A 22,406-nucleotide genomic window follows, 5' to 3' on the forward strand; every position below is an offset into this window, starting at 1 on the left:
TCTGGTTGTGTGGCCCCTATATCGAAATATACAGTCCTTTTCCGGAATTCAATGTTTATATCAGTTTATATCACTGACACTTGTTTCGTAGAGTAATATACAGTACATGTTTTACTATCATGCTGTTCAATTTTCATGTGAAACAACTCTTTCTTTCTATGATTTGGTGTTGTTTGAATGTGTTTTCTCAAAATGTAAGGCAGAGAGTTAAAATGCCTTATTTAATCAATGGGAGAATATGTTTTAATGCATAATTTTATTATACTTGCAAGGTGAGTTTTTTTATGTGCTACTTGACACAAGACCAAAAACTGTGAAACAATCATTGCATTCCTGCAAGTTGTATTTGGATATACAGTAGTTAGATGGTAGGTACGGAATAAAGTGCTGACACCATTAAATCACGAATAAACAGACCAGGGTTCCCAAGTTGATTTTTATATTGTCACAATGTGAGAAGCTTATGTATCTGATCCTGATATATTCTTTTGGTGACTCTTCTAGCTGTTTTAACCCTTAGCCTGCTGGCGGCGATTGGTTTTGCCTCTGCGACCAGTGCAGACCAAGATCAGCCTGCACATCCGTGCAGGCTGATCATGGTCTGCACTGTTCGCTATTCAGTTAGTAAATTTCCAGTGAACACCCCTTTGAATAATAAATGATATTGCCCAAACTGAATGATGGAACAGTCCATTTTAGAAATTTAGCAGGGTAAAGGTTAAAATAACTGAATGAGAATTGATCTTGTGGCAAAGTAATGCTTTAAAAAAAGACTTGAGATTTTGAGATATTAATGACAGTTATTTATTAATAAGTAGGTAACAATTTTAATATACAAAATATTATGCTAGATTTTGGAAAAGTTTCGCAGTTTTAAAGAAATGGTAGTGACATAAGTTTGTAAACAGTTGTAAACAAATGCTATGGATTTTATATGACATGAATTACAACATGCACAGCTGCTGACAATCATGAATCACAAAAGTAACCACATAAGTTTTCATAAAAAAAGAATAAATATAATACAATATTGCCTATATTTCTCTATGACTTCTTTGTGTAAACCAATTTTGTTTCATACAAAACTAGAATGTGTCTGTAGGACACAGGGTGTGCCCCCCCAACCCCCCCCCCCCCCAGGTACATTTGTCACAAATAAGGGGAAATAATTCAAATGTTTGCAGTCTTAATGGAGTATAGCCTCAAAAAAATTATGAAAAGAATTCATTATTCTATACCATTATACTTTTTGAGCTATGAGCATCACAAACAAAAAATCCACTATTTTGGCTATTTCAAGGGCCATAACTCTGTAATACACACTAAAATTCTCAAGAAGAATGCCAAGTGTGCAAGGTCACATTATGATAAAGATTCAAGCAAGGTTTCATGAATTTACATTAAATACTTTCTGAGTGAGGCACATAATTAGGTGAAAATGTGCATTTTATGACTATTTCAGGGGCCATAACTCTGGAAATAGGAAGAGAACCCAGATGAAAAATAGGAGGTGCGCAAGTTCATATCATGATAAAGACTCATGCAAGGTTTCATCAATTTATATCAAATACTTTTTGAGCTAGGCGTGTCACAAGGTGAAAATGTGACCCAGATTAAAAATAGGAGATGCGCAAGTTCATATCATGATTAAGACTCATGCAAGTTTTCATGAATCTATATCAAATACTTTTTGAGTTAGGCATGTCACAAAGTGAAAATGTGCATTTTTGACTATTTCAGGGGCCATAACTCTAAAAATAGGGGCTGAGCCAGACGAAAAAATTGGAGGTGCGTAAGTTCATATCATGATAAAGACTCATGCAAGGTTTTATCAACTTATATCAAATAATTTTTGAGCTAGGCGTGTCACAAGGTGAAAATGTGCATTTTTTTCAGGGGCCATAACTCTAAAATTAGGGGGCCGAGCCAGACGAAAAATAGGAGGGGCGCAAGTTCATATCATGATAAAGACTCATGCAAGGTTTCATCAATTTATATGAAATACTTTTTGAGCTAGGCGCGTCACGAACTTCGGACGGATGGACGCACGGACAAGAGCAAATCTATATGCCCCTACTACTCATGGTGGGGGCACAATAAGGCTATCCAAAAGGAATGGCCCCTTAAAACCCATCAAAATTCTGCCCAATGGGCTAGTGTTGTGGTGGTGGGGGGGGGGGGGGATATGAACTTGTAACAATACTACAGTTAAAACAAATCTGTTCTGTTATGCTAATAAAAAATAACACATTCACCTCAAAAGTAACCTGCATTTACACAGAATATTCCTTTTCCTATTACTAATTTAAATATCCTCTATGTTCCACTAGTATTTCAAATTAAAGAATATACCTTTACTCTATGTCAAATATCTCCTGTACAATTTTAATTTATGACCCATAACCATTAATAGTTTTACTGGCATCAAATAAAAGATATCCCCTATACCACAGTATAAAATCAATCAACAATAAAAGAATTTATCAATTATTCACCATGGATCACAAGATTTTAAAAGGTGCTAAATCACTGTGTAAAATTTGCTAATTCGGAACTACAAAATAATTGATTTTTGAAGTGAAAAATATAAAATGTATACTGGGGTAGTTCCTTGGTGATTAAAAAGCGGTTTAGGTATAATATGTTTTCAGACCAGCAGAGCGCTATTGTCAAGATGAAAATTTTAATGATCTACCAATTTAACCGATTGACTTTAAAAAAAAATAGATTTAAAGTTCAGTGGCTACAAGCACTTTATTTCTTTTGATATTTCAGGTTTAAGTGTTAATAACTTTAACAAAATATTAATTTGAAAAGGTAACCTTTATATTGTAACATCCTCAGAATAACAGGTTTGTCTACCATTACCAGCCAAATCTTGTATTCTGTACTGATACATTAGCACTTCTTCAACCCTTACCCTGCTATATTTCTATAATGGACTGGTCCATCTTTCAATTTGGACAGTACCATTTATTATTCAAAGGGGTTTACACTGAAAATTTACTGACTGAATAGCGAACAGTGCAGACCATGATCAGACTGCACGGATGTGCAGGCTGATCTTGGTCTGCACTGGTCGCAAAGGCAGAATTATCTGCCGCCAGCAGGCTAAGGGTTAATAAACAAATCATAAGCAGAACCGAACTGCTTAGTGTTACTGTTGCAAAAACATTACTAATGTAAAATCTAAGTTATAAAAAATACTTGTACACATACTTGTATAGAGATTATCAACCTGCTTCATGTATGACACACTGGTTCTACTGAACTTGTGTTCCATATCAACACTGAGAATATATTCTACACCAGGTTCCAACCAAGCACAGCCGGTACAGTATCACAATCCTTTCCAAGAGGCAGAAATTTAAAAATCCATTTCAGCGTGCTCTAATTCTTACAAATTAAAACTATTAACTTATACATTTGAATATTTGAGGTCTGTATCCTAAAGCTATTGACTGATATTAATACAGTCCATAAAATGCTAAAGGCTGTGAGCATGTATACAGTGGCTGTAGCAATAAAATGCACATTTATATCCACACTGAATGTAGTTGTAGGATTTCGAACACATATAGTTAAAGCAATCAGTCTGTATTTTCTGTTACCATGGCTACAAAAAAACTGACAAACTGTCTTTACTACAGTCAAACCTGTGATAAATACTATTTAAACTGTAAAACAGAAGACATCTGGCTTTAAAGGCAATCTAGTTTCATTTACAGGTAATACAGCATATTTTAACATGTACTACAGACAGCCTGCAAAGATTTCTTGTTGGCTCTCAAAAGTGGGGTGTTTATGTACGCTCGAATGGTTAGACAGAATATATAGTGAAACTCCTCTGAAAAGTGGAAACTCCTCCACAATGAATAACTATCTTGATTCAGAATGAGCTTTTCTCTATTCAAAATATACCCCTCCCCCTTTCTACCAAACTGTAAACCGATAAAACCAGAACTTTTCCCTTGGTCCCAAGGCTGTTCATTTAAGGAGGTAGGTTACCTTGATATTTGTATGTGCGCATGTCCAACCGGAAGCTAACGTGATGATTTACGACGACGTTTACGACAACCTAAATGTGTTTGTATATCCATTCTTTTGAAAACAAATCATGAACCTGTCTCCGATCTGATGCTTTATGTTTTAATAATGCAGAAATAATGGATAAATTGCCGCAGAAACGCTTCAAAACAATGTTGCCTTAAAATGACGTCATTGACGTCATGACGTTACGTGTCAGTTACCGCGCAAAATTAATAGCTTTTCTTTTGAAAGTACGTAATTCTATGCATTTTCTTTATTTGAACTATTTTCAAACAGCCATTATTTGTTGAGATATTTTTTATGAGTCTTTCGCGATGAATGATAATCAATGTTTTACTTCTCTTATGTAGTTATATTGAAATGTTATGCGGAATGTAAGAAAATGGATGATGGAAACCAATGTTATTCGGAATATAGTTCGGTGAAAGGTTACTTGTTACGGCCATTTTCAAATAAAGAACTACCAGTTTGATTTGTAATACCTATTTTTCAGTTTCCGTTGATAATTTGTTACTTGTATACTAAAATTAAGATCTAAAATTGTTCAAATTTCAGTAAAAAATTGTGGTTTCTTGAACTGAATTGATGTTACCATGGAAACGAAGCCCGTGACCTATATATCTAAATGTAAAATTCAAAAGCGTTGACACTGGTCTATTTAAGGAACACAGCTTCGGCTTTTTATTTTCATTTCAACAATATCCATGAGAATAATAGCAGCATGCTGAACGATTTTTCCATGAGAAATGCCAGACGAAGGGTACTGCTGTAAGCATTTTAAGCTGTGAAATTTGTTAGAATAAATGCAAATAAGACGAAAATATAACTTACGTTAGAAATGATATGTTGTAAAGCTACAATAACAAGAAAGATAATTTTATTCAATATTTTTCATAAGAAATTACGACAAAAAGCAAGATCTAAGCGATTTTAAACATCTCTGTTGCCATGGTTACTATAAACTTTAAGAAAAATAGGGCACCATGTAAAGTGCTTGATATTTTGCTAATAATATTACCCAAATATTCCATATTGGTCATTAACAGAATGGCACTGAAGCCGTCGAGAAACCCGTTTTTTATACATAATTGTTTAAAAATGAGAGAAAATGCGTTACCATGGAAACACGAGCCCCGCGACATATACATTTTAAGCGTATATTAGAAAGCTAACGCGCATACTAGTAAAATTATCAATTATGCAGACTTCTACGGATATCGATGAAACTAATATACACTGAAAAGTGTTAAATATCCGCATTTTCCTTCTTTTTTCAATATAAAATACCTTTGAAGGGTCATGTTCTTCAAACCTGGATAAAAAAAGAACTTAAAGGGACAGAGATAAACGAAATTGAGATTGTAACAGCTAAAACATCATATTACACGAAATACAAAAAATTACTGCGGTTCAACTAATTTGAATTTACCCTGGTAACAAGGTAACCTACCTCCTTAAGAGAGGTTCTACTGTACTTCATACTAAATGTAAAGCCTATAATTAATTTATATCTTGTTGTAGATATCTTGCATGCTATTGTTTAGTTGTCATAGATACAGTTTTGTAGTTAATATAATACTCGTAATACAATGGTTATTTTGGAAACTTCAGACATAAAGTAAAGAGTCAAATATCGGATAATTCTTCCAGATAAAATTCTTCCTATTTTAGAAATTCATTGAGATATCGCTGACTTCAAATCCTCCCTTTATATGAAGGATAAAGGAACACAATGAAATACAATCATACGTAACAATACACAAAGTAACCAAGTGACTTCATGTGCATATAATTCTGATGGAAAATTTACAGCTTTTCAAAAGGTGTTTATTATTTTTTCTTCAGCATGATACAATATTGAATGAAAAAACAAAGTCCTTCTAAATCTGATGATTACAAAATGTTACTTTTCAAATCATTGATTTTTCTCAAAATTAAGACTTATACTTTTGTTTTGAGAAATATGCCAGAGTTCTGTAGCAGAGATACTGCGCAACTTTAGGAGCACGCATACAATTAGGAAACATTCCAAATCGAACAGCCTCCTGACCAGAGCAGAAGCTTGGTTTGGAGAGGCTTTCAGGTTTGAGGGGATTTGTTGGTGGTATGTGTGCTACATTACATAATAGTTTATAATACATCTTGATTTTGTTTCTTACAACCATTAAAGCCTTTGTGTACATACATTTCTACCAGACAGAGTAAAGTCTGGTAAACATATGATAAAAGCCCTATGTGCCAAAATTCTGTGTGCACTTTAAAATTGTTTGGTTTCAGTGGTAAATTTGTTTTTATAAATAGGGGTTCAGTCAGGAAAATTCTTCTGATTCCAGAATAGAGGGGTTCCAATTTTCAGGGGTAATTCTTCAAATGAAATAAGAAGGCCAAATTATTTCTTCAGTATGGGGTGTTTTTAAGTATTCTGGCATTCTGGTTTTAGTGGGGTTTTAGTGGGGTTTCACTGTCATTAGTATCATTCTGTGAAAGAGCCTATGAGAGCATATTTTTCATTAAGGGGACGCATATTGCTACATTCACAGTTCATATAGCAATGCGGAAGGGGTGCATATTCAAGAAATCGATGGTGGGAAAATAAAAAAACATATTCCTAAACTATATAATACTGATGGACACCTGTAATATTCAGTATTTTGTAGATAAGGATGTGGTACTATGAATGTAATAGGAAAACAGAGGTCTTTGTGAAAGTACATTCAACACAAAATATTAAGCTTTTGTATAAGGAAAAAACAGGTTTTTTACAATAGCAGTGTTCCAAATAATGTTGAAGGGATGAGATTTTCTTTCTAACACACCAGGTTTGCTTAAACATGTAAAAATTTAACGCCACGTCTGTTCATCTCGGGATGGACGCCATATTTGTCATTGATAAAAAATGTAAACAAAAAAATCAGAGTGGGATTAGCATTGCAAGGGCATAACATGACACTCTACACAATGAATACCTTAGAACAGATATCTAAGATGCTACACAGGTCAGGCGGGTTAAATGCATAATGTCGATCACTTGAAATTCATCTTGAAAAGGTGGTTAATTTTAGTTTGTTTACATGGTTTTTAATTTTCCCACGACTTCTCGGCGATTCACTGCAAATGTATTACTGCGCCGGACGAAAGGTAACTCTAATAAACAACGGGAGACAACTTAGGTGTCAGGACATGTACGATTTTTAAAAAAAACTTGTCGATGATTATAATTTCTTATCAAATAATGAATCCTATTCAGATATTTGTCTTTAATATTAGAAAATTATTAATTTCTGTGGACATTTGTCAAATAATATTACTTACAGTGGACTACTTTGCGCATCAAACTGGTTTCCGCTTCAGTTGTGAGGCACTTCCGTTATACTTTTTGACAACAATAACAAAACGCAAAATGAATCAATAAAGTCACTTATAAACCGACTGCTACTTAAAACAGTGTAAGTAAAGTTGTTGTTACAACATTATACATGTTCGTTACGTTATGATATAAAGTTTATCTTGAACTGCATAATCCATTAATTACGTTTAGATGATATTGCATTTACAACTTATTTGACCCCGTTTTTTACGTGAATGATAGCATTCTCGTGCAACTCGTGCAAACAGAATTATGAAAAGTATGGTGGAGAATTCAAGGACAAATTATAAATGACATTAAAGTGAGGATAACTGTATATTCGTCCAGTTTTGATCATTGACATTCCTGCTGTTTATTAGTAACTTTTGTGAACAAGATTAGAATGTTGCTTTTGCACATATCCCAGACTCACCAGTTTCGACGCACATATACACATTGATTGGACCTCTCGACCAAATTTCATACCTTATTTTTGGGATTTTTAAGACAATACAATTCAAAAGTTTGTTGAATGTGTTTTGATATTTAAGTGCATTGTAGTTCATGAATACCAAGTTCAAAATTAATAATGGCAACATTTCTAGGCCTTTATTGTAAGCCACTAGACTTCTGTAACGATAAATGTTTAATGTATTAAGGGGAATATACTCTTTTAGTTTTGTAATGTGGCATTCCTTGACCACCGTATCTTTTCTTATGCACTACTTTGTAAACAAACTAAATAATGTGTTTTAGCTCACATATGCCAAATGAAAAGCAAGACAGTGAACTTATTTCACATTCTTTCTTTAAATTAGAATCTGTAGGACATTGATAAATGTTTGGACAAAGTGAAGCACTATTATTTTCGCACCAAAAAGTCTTAATTGTTGACTTTGAATGTACACAAGAAGTCTTATGTAATTCAACAATAACTTTCTTGTTTCAGTTTTTCTCATTTTTATTTTAGTGAGCAATCCTTTGTTTACTTATAACAGTTGAAACAGTATTCATTTCATTTACCAAAACCTTGTACTTTTTTGCAGGTAAATTTTATAATACCCCACCCACTTTTTTCTAATTTCAAAGTATGCGTCCCCTTAAACAATACTTTTATTACATAAGCATCTATTCTTAATCGAATTACATGAATGAAATTATTTTAGGAGGAATTAAAAGAAAATTTTACTGTTAGGTAATGAATGTTTTAAAGGGTCATAATGTTTTTGGACTATGAACATGAAATACATAAATTTTGTTATTAAATCCTATTTTTGATCAGTTGTTTTCCCACATATATGTATATGTCATGGTTTCAAATATCTAATTCACAGAGTATGAAGTACAACAGGTATTACTGAATCTATTGTTTTTTAATTACCTCCCTTTATGGCTCTGGTCTTATAAGTTCATATGCATTCATGATAGTAGTGCTTTTCTAATGATTTAATTATTTAATGATTATAGTCTTGTGCATGGGACTTTAATGCAATTATACACACATAAAATGACTTCGAAAAGGACTTCATCATTTACATGTTAAAGCAGAAAGGTAATGACATCTCTGGTCCCCGACTCCATTTTACAGGAAGAAAAATATCTGTGTACCCTTTTAAATCAAGAACTTATGTGATATTACTTTTTATATGCATGTCTATCAAATCTTTTATTCGCATTTTATTTGCACACAATAATTTTACCTTTGATAAAATCTAAGGCTTTCAAAAAAACTGAAAAGAAGTGCTGATCAATTATCAATGTGTGCACAACCTGTGACTTACTGCAATTAAACACTTTCTTCACAATGACATCAATTATCAACATATTTATTCAAGTACCTTAAACTCCATGTTACAATAAGCAAGACTTAGTAAAGCTGAAAAAAATATTGCTATAAAATTCTGCTAAGCAGCCAGTCGCTTAAACTAGCATATATCAAAAATGTAAATAAAGTAATACCTTGTGTTTTTCGGTACAGCCATGAATTTTATGTATTCACCTAAGCACAAAATTCTAAAACTCCTCGTCTTATCCAGCATTAAATTATCAAACACACACAGTTATCAAACTTCTTTCTCCTTTCACAAAAATTTAATCTTTTAATTCGTCATATAATACTGTCAATCTCACAAACTTATAAAATTATGGACCTGCTTATTTCAGAACAAAATTCTAAAATTTCTTATTAGTTTTGCAAAAATCATGAAAATCTTGTCAAATTCAGCACTTAGAAATTGATCAAACTCCTGTCTATCTAATTAAGCCTTGATCCACTGTTCTATCCCATATAAATGCATGTTAAGCGTTCAATTAACTATCCGAGTGTATCTATCTATTTCCTTCATTTAGATAATGTACAAATCAATAAATAAAACTTTTTGTATGGGTAAGCAACATCCTGTGTAAATATACACAAAAACTTCATGTAACCTGGCCTTGTTAGCACACGACCAAATATTGGAAATAAAATCAACAATATTAGCGATCAAACTGGGGATATATTTGCTACGCTGAACCATGTAATTATTTTCATGTTTTTACACGAACTATGGAAAATATTTCAACATTTTTATCTTTTATGTCAACTAATGGCGATAAACATAAAACATTTGGCCTTATATAAAAATAAAGTTTAATGTAGTTTCTCAATTATTTTTTTGTTTCTTTTATCGTCTTTAAATTTCATTTAAATCATCTGGAGTGTGATCGATAAGATAAATACTTTAATACACGTGTAAACAGTCTCACTGCTATGTTTAACATTTGTTATGAAACGTGTTATTTGCAGAGCACAAACAAAACATTTAAAATGTTTTGCATTAACTTAATAGTTTTCATTCATTTTAAAGTTAAACATCATCATTTATATAGTACCCCATGACTCAGATTCATGAGGAGAAGTTGCCAGACAGACAGACAGACAGACAGACAGATACCTTTATTTTCTATCAGGTTACACACATGAAAATTACATGGTATAACAACATGATATACAAACACATGGTATAATATATACAAACTTGGTGGTTTGAAATTTTTTTAAATATTATTCATAATACTGCCTTTTTCTGAAAATGTATATTAACATAAATAACTTTTTTTTTTGTAATATAGTGTCAGTTCTTTGTACGGGGGAAACTCTAGTCTCTAGTATTTAAACAACGATATTTTATTTCCTTTTTTTAAAAGAAGAGGAGAAGTTGTCAATACTTGGGACAACAAGTTAGCAATGAATTTATAGCGAACAAAAACAAAGAGATTTACAACAGCATTTATTACTGCATGCATACCATTTCCTTATTTCATACAATGTTGCTCATTGAAATGAGATTTCTTTTTTAAACCTACCCCAACTATCCTATTTGTGGAACCAAATATAATCTGGTAAAAATTGATGTATTGACCAGTTAGGGCAATTATCTCACAGCAGAAACAATGGATATTGATTCAACATGGCTTTATTCTGATATAATTCCCAATAAGGATGTTGCTTTTCTCAGGAAACAAGATAGCACACTTGAAGCTAGTTACATAGCAACAGTTTCTTGGTATTTCTTAAATACCAGAGTCATTATCATGATTACAGTACTTAACAAGACAGGTACATTAAAACAGAAATTATATACATGTCATGTAATATATTTATTTGGGCTTTTAAAAACAGTTTTATAATTTTCACTTCAGCATTTAACAATTCTGTGTGTATTGACTCGAGCATTCATATTTTTTCTTAAATAATATAGAGACATGTAATAATGATGGCTGTTTTAATATATCAACAAGAGATCACAGAGTGATCTTGGCGCCCACCAATGTGCCATTTTTGAGTGTTCCAAATTTCAAGACTTACTGACTAGCTCAAGGTCAAATTTCATTTCCGTAGACAACACAAATCTATGCAAGTGGTCCAAATTTGAAGGCTGTAGCTTGAGAAATGTAAAAGTAGGTCACTAGGTCAAAATCCAGGTCAAATTTTACTCCGAAATACAAAACTATGCATGTGGTCCAAATTTGAAGCCTGTACCTTCAAAAATGTGAAAGTAGGTCACTAGGTCAATGTAAAGGTCAAAGTTTGTTTCGGTACACAAAACTATGCATGTGGTCCAAATCTGAAGGCTGTAGCTTGAGAAATGTAAAAGTAGGTCACTAGGTCAAAATCAATGTCAAATTTTATTTCGGAATACAAAACTATGCATGTGGTCCAAATTTGAAGCCTGTACCTTAAAAATGTGAAAGTAGGTCACTAGGTCAATGTAAAGGTCAAAGGTCATTTCAGTACACAAAACTATGCAAGTGGTCCAAATTTGAAGGCTGTAGCTTGAGAAATGTAAAAGTAGGTCACTAGGTCAAAATCAAGGTCAAATTTTATTTCAGAATACAAAACTATGCATGTGGTCCAAATTTGAAGCCTGTACCTTCAAAAATGTGAAAGTAGGTCACTAGGTCAATGTCAAGGTCAAAGTTTTTTTCGGTACACAAAACTATGCAAGTAGTCCAAATTTGAAGGCTGTAGCTTGAGAAATGTGAAAGTAGGTCACTAGGTCAAAATCAATGTCAAATTTCATTTTGAAACACGAAACTATGCATATGGTCCAAATTTGATGCCTGTACCTTCAAAAATGTGAAAGTAGGTCACTAGGTCAAAATAAAGGTCAAAGTTTTTTCCAGTGCACAAAATTATGCATGTGGTCCAAATTTGAAGGCTGTAGCTACAGAAATGTGAATGTAGGTCACTTGGTCAAAATCAAGGTCAACTCATGTCAAGGTTCATCTTGCCACTCAAAAATATACATGTGGTCCAAGTTTGAATGTTGTAGTTACTGACAAGAACATTTTAAAAGCTTTTCCCTATATAAGTCTATATGAACCATGTGACCCCCGGGGCGGGGCCATATTTAACCCTAGGAGGATAATTTGAACAAACTTGGTAAAGAACCACTAGATGATGCTACATTACAAGTATCAAAGCCCTAGGCTTTGTGGTTCGGACAAGAAGATTTTCAAAGTTTTTCCCTATATAAGTCTATGTAAACCATATGACCCCCAGGGCGGGGCCATATTTGACCCTAGGGGTATAATTTGAACAATCTTAGTTGAAGACCACTAGGTGATGTCACATACAAAATATCAAAGCCCTAGGCCCTGTGGTTTTGGACAAGAGGTTATTCAAAGTTTTTCCCTATATAAGTCTATATAAACCATGTGACCCCCAGGGCGGGGCCATATTTGACCCCAGAGAAATAATTTGAATCATCTTGGTAGAGGACCACTAGATGATGCTTCATACCAAATATCAAAGCCCTAGGCTCTGTGGTTTTGGACAAGAAGGTTTTCAAAGTTTTTCCCTATATAAATCTATATAAATTATAGAAATAAACAAAGGGCCATAACTCACTCATAAATTGTTGAACCAGTCTGATTTTCAGGGGGACACAACTAGGGTACCAATACATCATTCTGACAAAGTTTGGTCAAAATCCCCCCAGTAGTTTCTGAGGAGATGCGATAACGAGAAATTGTTAACGGACGGACGGACTGACGGACGGACGGACGGACGGAATGACGGACGGACGGACCACGGACGCAGAGTGATTTTAATAGCCCACCATCATCATGATGGTGGGCTAAAAATTGGTATTGGGAAGGGTGGGGCAGTGAGAAACATTTTTCCACAGTTTTCCGCAGATTTCACTGAAGTCTGTCCAAATACTCCGAAGTTTGGAATTTCATGGAAATTCATTGACACTGTACATTTCTCAGCCGGAGACTGTGCCACTTTTATGTGTATTAAAATAAAATACATTACAGAAAATGCTTCTCCAATATTTTTGCATTACACCCTAACAAATTAAATAAACCCAGAAGATATACCCATCCTTTTTAATGATGAAACTAAAACAACATGTTTGACATGGTAAGCCTTCCTTCCAGAGTGCCCTACACTGACTGAACCAACATATTCTTTCCTATATCTTCCTTTAAAGTAAACATTCCATAGTAGTGCACTGCGCTTCCTATGTTTAGACATTTTTGTTAGTTTTGTAAAAATAAATGACTCAACAATAGGTGCCTATCACTGCCGAATCTGTACACTGGTATCCTCACAGATAAAACTGACAGGACTTGACTAATATATTTGAACTGGTTGCTGATACTGTGCTATGCATTTGCTTTACTCAAGTCCTTCACACCATTTTTAACCCTTAGCCTGCTGCAGGCGAATTTAACAGCCTTTGCAAACAGCTTGGAACCAGATCAGACGCCGATTAAGTCGGCGTCTGATCAGGTTCCAAGCTGTTTGCTACTGTGACAATATTTCTTCCAATTTTGGAGCAAATTGAATGAACTTTACAATTTTAGCAGACGACATTTCCAGCAAACGACAATTTATCTAGCATGCTAAGGGTTAACAATATTAGTACATTGACACCCTGACTGACAGTGAAAAATTAAAAAAAACCATCAAGATCCAAGGTTGTAAAACTGAGTTTAGAGAGAAGTCTGAAATCTCTAGCATTAAATATTTCTGATCCCTGGTTTGAAACTGACCAATTGAATAGCAGCATAGCATCAGTAGACTGGTCTCCCATCTCTGTTTTTTTAAGCTTGAAGCAAAAGATGACACACTTTTAAGCAAAGGTGGAATTCAGGTAGCAAATATGGCTCGGTCTGAAGTGGACATTAGAACAAAAATCAATGTAAACAAGGATGCTGTAAGGACTAGCCTTAAAAAACTTCTATTTTTAGCTGTGCCAGTCAAAATTATTCCTTATGACTGCTATATATTCATGCAGCTGAGGACAAACATTCATATAAAAACCAGGAAAGTTAATGTACTTTCAATGTAAATCCTTCAAACAATTCATGGTTAGTTATTTTACAGGGTATTTGAAATTATGCAAAGCAAAACAGATAACGAGATCTTCAAAAAGTACTTGAGATTGTCTATATGGATAGACTACTATCTATAAAAGTACTGCTTGTATCTGTACCTGCCTGAGATATCTTTTCATTTGTCTTACTACTATGACCTGTAATATAGAATGAAACACTTACGGAAACTTTTAGCTGCACGGTACCAATCACTGAAACTGACATACAGGTGACTTAGTAGATTTGAAATATTTAAGTTTGAGGTTAGGCTTTGTTCTAAAATGGAGATGAGATGGGTCTAGCTATGTTTGGTAGTTCTTTAAAAATTTAAATGCTTAAACCAGTATTCATGCTGTTTTCAGTAACTGACCTTCATTACTAAATTCTCACATTTAAAATCATTTTCACCTGAATATCCAATTATATCCATAAATCATGCCAGTGTAAATACAAGATCTACAACAGATGAACAAATCTTTTAATCTTTATCTCCTGTATGTATAGATATCTGGTAAAAATATATACTGAATTATGGGTAAATCTATTGCAGCACTTAAATACCAATACACAAAAATCTGAAACTTTCATTTATTACAACAGTGCCATTATTTATTAGCTTGTCCTCAAGTACATTTTGCAAACCCAAAACATAAGCTGCCAACATTTTGGTGGAAGTACTGGTATGTAGAATTGCCCGTGAGGTAAACATGAATGATTCAGTAGACAGAAGACTAAGTGTTGAAACGGAAGATCTGAAGAATCCAAGAAACACTATGGGGTGAGGGTAGTGAGGGAGCAACCTCTTCAGTATCTTTAAAAGCTCCTATGTGTTTCATCTGCTTCCATCTTTGACTATCATTAGAACCTTGGAATTCAAAGTTGCATCACCTTGGGTGCCATTTGTCTCAGGGAGGGAGGAGTAATAGGAAGGTAGAGGGAATGGGGTTGACAGAGCTAATAATGCGACAGAAGCTGAAACCATTGTGTTAGAAAACATAAAATAGTCAAGAGCAATAAACTGGTATAACTAAGCAACAATAAATCTTTTGTATTGAAATAATGAAACAGCCTTTTTCATCTTCATTTATATATCTTAAACAAGTGTTGCATGCCTAGAAGCAATATTATTATTATACAATAAACTTTTACCTTTTTTCTGGCAGCTTTTATTGATGTAACATCATAAATCCACAATAAAACACCATTTACTTTCACTGTACAATTTCTGTTATGATAGCTTGTCAAATATTCAATAATATGCCACCTTCACCAAATTGTATTTTATCAAACAGTTATCAACTTTAATCTGTCTCTTAAAGAAGCCATGCGCTAGTATGTTTAAGAGTGTTGATATAAGAGTAATGTTTTACTATAGTAGACTAAAGAACCTGTGAGAGATCAATTACCACTTTCCAATCCTAGCCCTGTAATCACAAATAAAGGTCTTTCATGTTGTATTAGATAAAAAGAAAAGAATGTCATCTAATATTACATTATATTATAAAGAATAAATGCTTAATTCCTAATGAGCAGATTAAAACACTGTAAGATTTTTGACATGGAGAGGTATATCACAAGGACATAAGTAAAGTCTCGAGTTCTATTGGAAGTCCAACATGGTTTAACTTTTAGTTTAATTTGTACAGTTCTGTTGTTATGTTTTTGTTGGGTTTAAAGTCATACTGACAAAATGGTGTGACAATTTTTCAGCTCTGACGATTCAGGAGTGTCCCAGGTGCCCTTCCAGGCAACATATCTCAGGCACATGTAGGCACATGGTTGGAACCATCAACTGCAGGATGACTTCCTCATATGACAATCAGAGAGGGCCCTGACGCTCCAGTGGTCAGATGCTAAAGATTTGAAGTCAACTTCCTTAACCGCTCTGCCACTGAGGTCCCTTACACTGCAGTTAATGGGAAGTAAATAATAAAGACATTTTTTTCCATTCAGCAAGCTGCCTTTTATAATCTCACAGACTTCCTATAAAGGGAATTTTTTTAACGCAGCACCAATACAATCATAGGTCATAGGGCGACTTTCCAGCTTTGATGGTGGTAGAAGACCCCAGGTGCCCCTTCGTGCATTATTTCATCACGGGCAAGCACCTGGCCAGAACCATCAACCTTCCGTAAGCCAGCTGGATGGCTTCCTCACATGAAGAATTCAATGCCCCAAGCGAGGCTCGAACCCACATCGGTGAGGGGCAAGTGATTTGAAGTCAGCAAATTTAACTTAACAACTCGGCCGCAGAGACCTCTATAAAGAGAACAACATCATTATTTTGCTTCTGTAAGTCTGGTATAATTGTGAAATATCGTTTTTACTGGCACACGGACAACTTTGAAATATTAATACTGAAATGAAACAATCCTTTGTTCTCTCTTTCATTGCCGAGTACAAGGAAGTTATGTAAAATGCAATCCTACTGAAAAAATTGGCAAATACGTACAGAGTGGCCTATCTAGCTGCTCTATGAACTAAAATCTCATGCTCATCTACAAGGTCAATGAATAAAATGCATTTTGGTCCAGAGTGTTTCACAAAACTTCTCAAGTTCCGACATTAAGGTCTTGGGTATATAATTAGACGTAAGACTTAATTTCAAATGTAATTTGGCTTTCCGATTCATTTAATATAATCCCCATAATCTACAAACATAACTATTTTAGTAGTTGGGTCATGCTATATGCCTATATCTGGTATTTAGTTCATTAATTCAATGAAAGTCCTAGCGCACTAATCTCGCCAATTAGCTTTGTACAGATAAGGTTCCAAAATACAATACAAAGTCAACATTTACACAGGGTCACCCGTGTCACGTAAACAATATATGATCGTGTATAGATTTTCTTTTCTTATATTTGATCCGTACACAATAAGTAGCGAAATTCATTGATCCTGTTTATGCAATGCATTGAGTCTTGCTTATCATGTAAGATAAATATTTCTGATAAAATTTCAATAGGAGTGTGCCTTAACATTCTCGCATTTAAAACTTTAAATAGCTGGCATGTTTCTTATTAAACAGAAAATATAAACAGCTTTTATTACCTCTGGTAATAGTAAATGCTCTTATAGAAAATGCATAAAGTTTTAAAGGCCTCTGAGTCAGGAACATGACGAGGAATTATTTCCATTGATTGCATGGTTAAAATAAATGCAAACAAAGAAAAATACTCTTTATTTGGTCTTTGAATTTTTAAATTCACAAATTTAAGCCTCCATAAAACAGCCATTTTAGCACAAACCACAAAATGTTATGCCAAAAATAAAGGACTTTGAAAAGATTTTTGAAGTGGGAGAGTGGACTAGATATTTCATCACTTACTTCTAAAGCTGCACACACATACAAGGGCCAAAGCCCAAAACCTCAGTGTTAAAACCCCAAATTAAACTAATTTACAAAAAGTTACTCATCTTGAAGTGAATAGCTTGTCCTTTTTTATAATCTTACATTCATGAACATACTTGGTATTTCTTAATTCATTCCCTTTAAGTAACTTAACAACTCTTCCACATGGACCAGCAGCCAGAGACATGCTGCCTTTTGTGAAAACATCACAGAAATCTGACTTGATCTTTCAACCTCTAGACTGGAAGTCACTGATTGCGTATAAGCCATTTCTACAAGTACTACCTTACCACTCACCCTGGAATCTCAAGTTCTCTGCAAGTTACTAATAACTTCTCCATATGAATCATATATATATACCACATATAATTTCATGGATGGGGTGTCAGCAATAGGACATGGTAGTTTTCCAGCAGTTTGCATCAATATTCCCCCAAGAAAATAGTCCCAAGTTATTTATTTATTAAAATTGCATCTTATGTGATCTCATTAAGGGAAGTAATTCTTGTATGTACTGCCTGCAGCAAATCACTTAATTACAAAATAACTGGTTGCACCAGATAGACAGATGTTGTATTGGCTGCTTTTCAATCTTGTTAATCACCCAAGCAAATTAGTGCAATATGTACAAATTGGTTTCTAAAAGAGAACAGGGAGAATATCTTCAACTGGACTACTGACATATGGCAGCATTCATAAGAAATTCTAGTTTTGTTAAAGAATGAGCCATTATGATTTATGTAATTTAAAATATTTACTTATACTGATCAGTGAAAGAGAAAAGACTTATAAGAAACATATTCCATAATAACATCCATTTAACTGCAACATTTGACTTCATTTTTTAAACTAAGTTACCAAGTAGACAAGTCAGGTTGAATTTTTGTTTGCTCAATTAACTTCACTCGCATTATTTATCATTATACACATTACCTAAAATTGATGTTTTAGTAAAATTTGGTTACCTTACATGGGTACAAATACCATTTTGGTTATGTACCTGTAGTCAGTAAAATGCTGATCTCAGTCCAGAGACAAACATGAGTATTATAATTGTGCAGCTTGTCATAATTTAGCCACTGGTATTAGTATAACACATCTCCCTTCCCTGTTCCCTCAGTATCACCTCCTCCCATGATAACTAAATAATGAAAAGTCAGCCAGGGGCTGCATTAATGTTGCAGTAAAGAAGTGTGCAACTTGTTATATTATAACTGTCTTTTTGAATCCACAACCACTACGTACCTCTGATAAAGCATAAACACAAGCTACAGAAGACTCAAAGGTTATAAAACTTATATTCTGAAACCAGTCTTACGATGTAAGCTTATCATTGGACAGTTTCAAAACTGTACTCAGAAACAACCAATCAGATACTGAAACTCTGAGACTGGTTTACATATTCATTTTTATAACCTTTTGACCTTGGACTGCTCACCTTAGCTTTGGTCTCAAACTCATCAAACTCTTGAATAAGCTCCTCCACCTGTTTAACACTATCCCCTATCTCTTTCATTTTCTTCTCTAACCAGTCCATATTCTTATCACAGATAATTTGGAACTGAAATAAGCACCATTATGTTTAAAGCTACTGTTGATAATATTTTTGCTACTACAGTGAAACACCACTTGTTCCCGCACCAGCATCAGTGACTCGAGCATAAGTGGACTCAAGCCAAAATGACTGAATTGAAAACTTAATGTGGTCTTGGGTTGTTTTCTTATAATTTCTAAGTAACCAAACATAAAAAGCAATTTCTTTATCCCCTTAATGCCTTCAAGCAAGCAGTGTTTTACTGTATAAGCAAACTTCTGGCTTCTCACTAGTCCAAAACAGCAAAAATGAAGCCAGCTATGAAACATGAATTCTTAACAACGAAAATATAGCTGCTTAGTATTAATCAAACTATAAAAATGATGAGAAAAATACCAGATCTACAGTATTTGTTTGTTCTCCTTAAATACCAAACAACTTCCCTACATGACTGAAACATTAAAACTGTACCTGTAAAAGCAAACTTACTCATGTGTAGGTTTGCATGCAATGAGTGATTCCATTACACTTTTTTTTGTTTTTGTTGGGTTTAATGTCGAGCTGCCACAAGTATAGGTCAGATGGTGACTTTTCCAGCTTTGCTGGTGGAGGAAGACCCCCAGGTGCCCCTCCATGCATTATTTCATCAAGAATGAGCACCTAGGTAAAACCACCAACCTTCAATAAGCCAGCTTGATGGCTTTCTCACATGAAGAATTTAACACCCTGAGAAAGGCCCAAACCCACATCAGTTTGGGGCAAGTAGTTCTAAGTCAGCAGCCTTAACCACTTGGCCACACAGGGATTCCATCAGAGTTATACAACAATTTTAGCAGATGCCTGATGCTATGTACAGGAATTTACCTCACATATACAGGAGAAATCACAAGCTCTGCCATATCAAGTATTCCTATAGAAGGGGGAGTAAGTGGTATTGCATGTTTCATTACCTCTCATGAACAAACTCAGACAACCAGAGTCTGCTATTATGTTTTTGGTTGCATTCTATGCTTCTCTATAGGAATTTATTCTCTAGCACAACAGCAGACTTTTAAGTGTTCTTTGGTGGCAGTAAAAAGTCTCCTCATACTTGAACTCCGGGTTGTTATATTTTCTGGTCCTTTGGGATAATGGAGCACATTCATTTCTGCTTAAGTAGAATCCGCTTAAATAGGTGCCAGGGATTTTTAGGCTTGTTGCACAATTCATTACCATCAGAGATTTAATTTCTGTGTTGTACTTATGCCTCTAAGAACTAACCGAGGCTCAAAAAACAACTGTATCAAATCTATAGTGTTTTCAGTCAGAGTCAAATATTTTATTAGTTGTAGTACTTGTAAGGTTAGTTTAAATTTTTTTCAATAAGTACCAGTGCAAATACATTTATATCTTTATATTAACCTGTAACTGAACCATGCAACAATAAAAGCATCTTTTATTCCATCTAAGAAGTTTGCTAGGATATGACATTATCCAGAGTGAGTTGTCTCCCTTTATCAAGAAAGTAATATAATTAGCAACAGTTCGTACCAGTTTGAAATTCTCTTCAAATTTCCTCAGCTGTAAGGACTGCTGCAGTTTTGAATAATGCTTGTCCCAATACTCGTCAAACTTCTTCTTTGTTTCTTCTAACTGTACAATCAATCTAAAACATATATCACACAAAATGATAAAAAATTCTGTTTGTGTGTCTTTGAAATAGGTTTAAGGCCATTTATCAAAAGCATTTCAGTTTTGCAATGATGAACATTAAAACAAGTACTCCTGGATTTTCACCTGTGCCTGAAATAATACCCAGTGGGGCAACCTGGATGTTTTCTTCCACTACTTAAGTTGGGAAGTTGCCTTTTAACATATACTAAGTTTAAATGACTTAAAACCTATTCACAGATTTGGACACCAACATCTTCAGTATTTCCCTGGCTGCCATGTTTTTGGACCAATCAAAATAATTTGAACAAGTTTGGTAAAGGTTTACACAAGGATCATTTGTGACTAGTGGGTTATGAGATGTCATTTGAAGATTTCTATTTTTAGCTCTTGCAAGCCCTATGTGCAACAAAGCAGAACTGTTTCAACCTCTTTGGAAGAAGACCACTCAAGGAACACCAAGGTCAAGTTTCATCAATTTCCACCACACAGTTTTAGAGGAGACGTCGTTTGAAGAAAAGTGCAGATGGACAAATGGACAATGAAGGACAGTAACTGATCCAGTAGCTTACCCTGAGCACTTTATGCTGAGGTGAGCTTAAAAGTTACAGTGCAGACAAGAAATTTACCTTAAATCTTTGACCTCAAAGTATGACAACCTTTGAGCTTAGGGCTAGGTCTGATTTGTCTATTTGTTTGAGGTTTAACGCTGTTTTTTTTTAACAGTATTTCAGTTATGTTACTGCAGGCAGTTAACCTAACAAGTGTTCCTGGACTCTGTACCAATACAAACCTGTTCTCTTAAAGTAACGGCAAACTTCCCCACATAAATCAGAGGTGGAGGACAAATGATTTAAGACATAACGTCTTTTATCAAATCGTCAAAGAAAACATACGCCCCTCCTGGGGATCAAACTCAAGACCCTGCGATCTGTAGATCTGCCATTCCCTACTGAGTTAAGCGGTGGGCTTAGGGTCAGGTTTGAAGTCTGTATATTACTGGTCATCTTATTATGGTGCTTATTTGTGCCAAGTTATTTTTAAAATCTGACATATACATACTCAGATGAATGCACACACAGACAGGGTTACAACTGCATGCCTCCCCCATTTTTATTTGGTGGAAACATCAAAAAGATGATGCATTTAAACAAGACTATTAAGTAGTAAATATTAACATTATGTAAGGGAGATAATCACCTCTCAACATCAAGAACATGTGACAACTGTACAAGAGGAGTTCTCTCATTATCTCCCTTGATACAGCTCAATAAAGTCTGTCCATGGAAGCTTGATGACTCTAGGTCTTCTAGAAGCTCTCTTCTCTGTGAAGAATGCTCGCTGATTTGTTTTTCAGTCCCCGCTACATCATTTGGTGTACATGCATTCTCCATTTTCTTTATCAAAGTTGTTAGAGACAGGGCTATTTTCTCAGTATTGCTACTGAACTTCTCTACAGCCTGAAATATTACAAAAAAGAAACAAATTAGAACAAAACTGTTGCACAAATCTGTATTTATTGTAAAAGCATGTGCAAAAATGGACCTGATAACTACACCCACTATTGAATATTTTTCCATATCTGATAGGAGTTGAAT

At 34.4% G+C, this 22,406-nt stretch overlaps 1 protein-coding gene across 4 annotated transcripts in view; it reads right to left on the reverse strand.

The window, feature by feature from the left end:
- The window catches only part of LOC123554135 (guanine nucleotide exchange factor DBS-like), a 95,770-nt gene that overhangs the window by 19,518 nt on the left and 53,846 nt on the right, over nucleotides 1-22,406 (reverse strand). For all 4 annotated transcript variants that reach the window (XM_053548419.1, XM_053548420.1, XM_053548417.1 and 1 more), the window contains 3 exons: nucleotides 22,009-22,268; nucleotides 20,689-20,803; nucleotides 19,063-19,185 (listed from right to left, as the gene is read on the reverse strand). In XM_053548419.1, the coding sequence (XP_053404394.1) occupies nucleotides 19,063-19,185; nucleotides 20,689-20,803; nucleotides 22,009-22,268 (498 nt within the window). The remainder of the gene's footprint in view (nucleotides 1-19,062; nucleotides 19,186-20,688; nucleotides 20,804-22,008; nucleotides 22,269-22,406) is intronic.

The sequence above is a fragment of the Mercenaria mercenaria genome, chromosome 7 (assembly GCF_021730395.1).
Source record: "Mercenaria mercenaria strain notata chromosome 7, MADL_Memer_1, whole genome shotgun sequence".
Taxonomy (NCBI): Eukaryota; Metazoa; Mollusca; class Bivalvia; order Venerida; family Veneridae; genus Mercenaria; species Mercenaria mercenaria.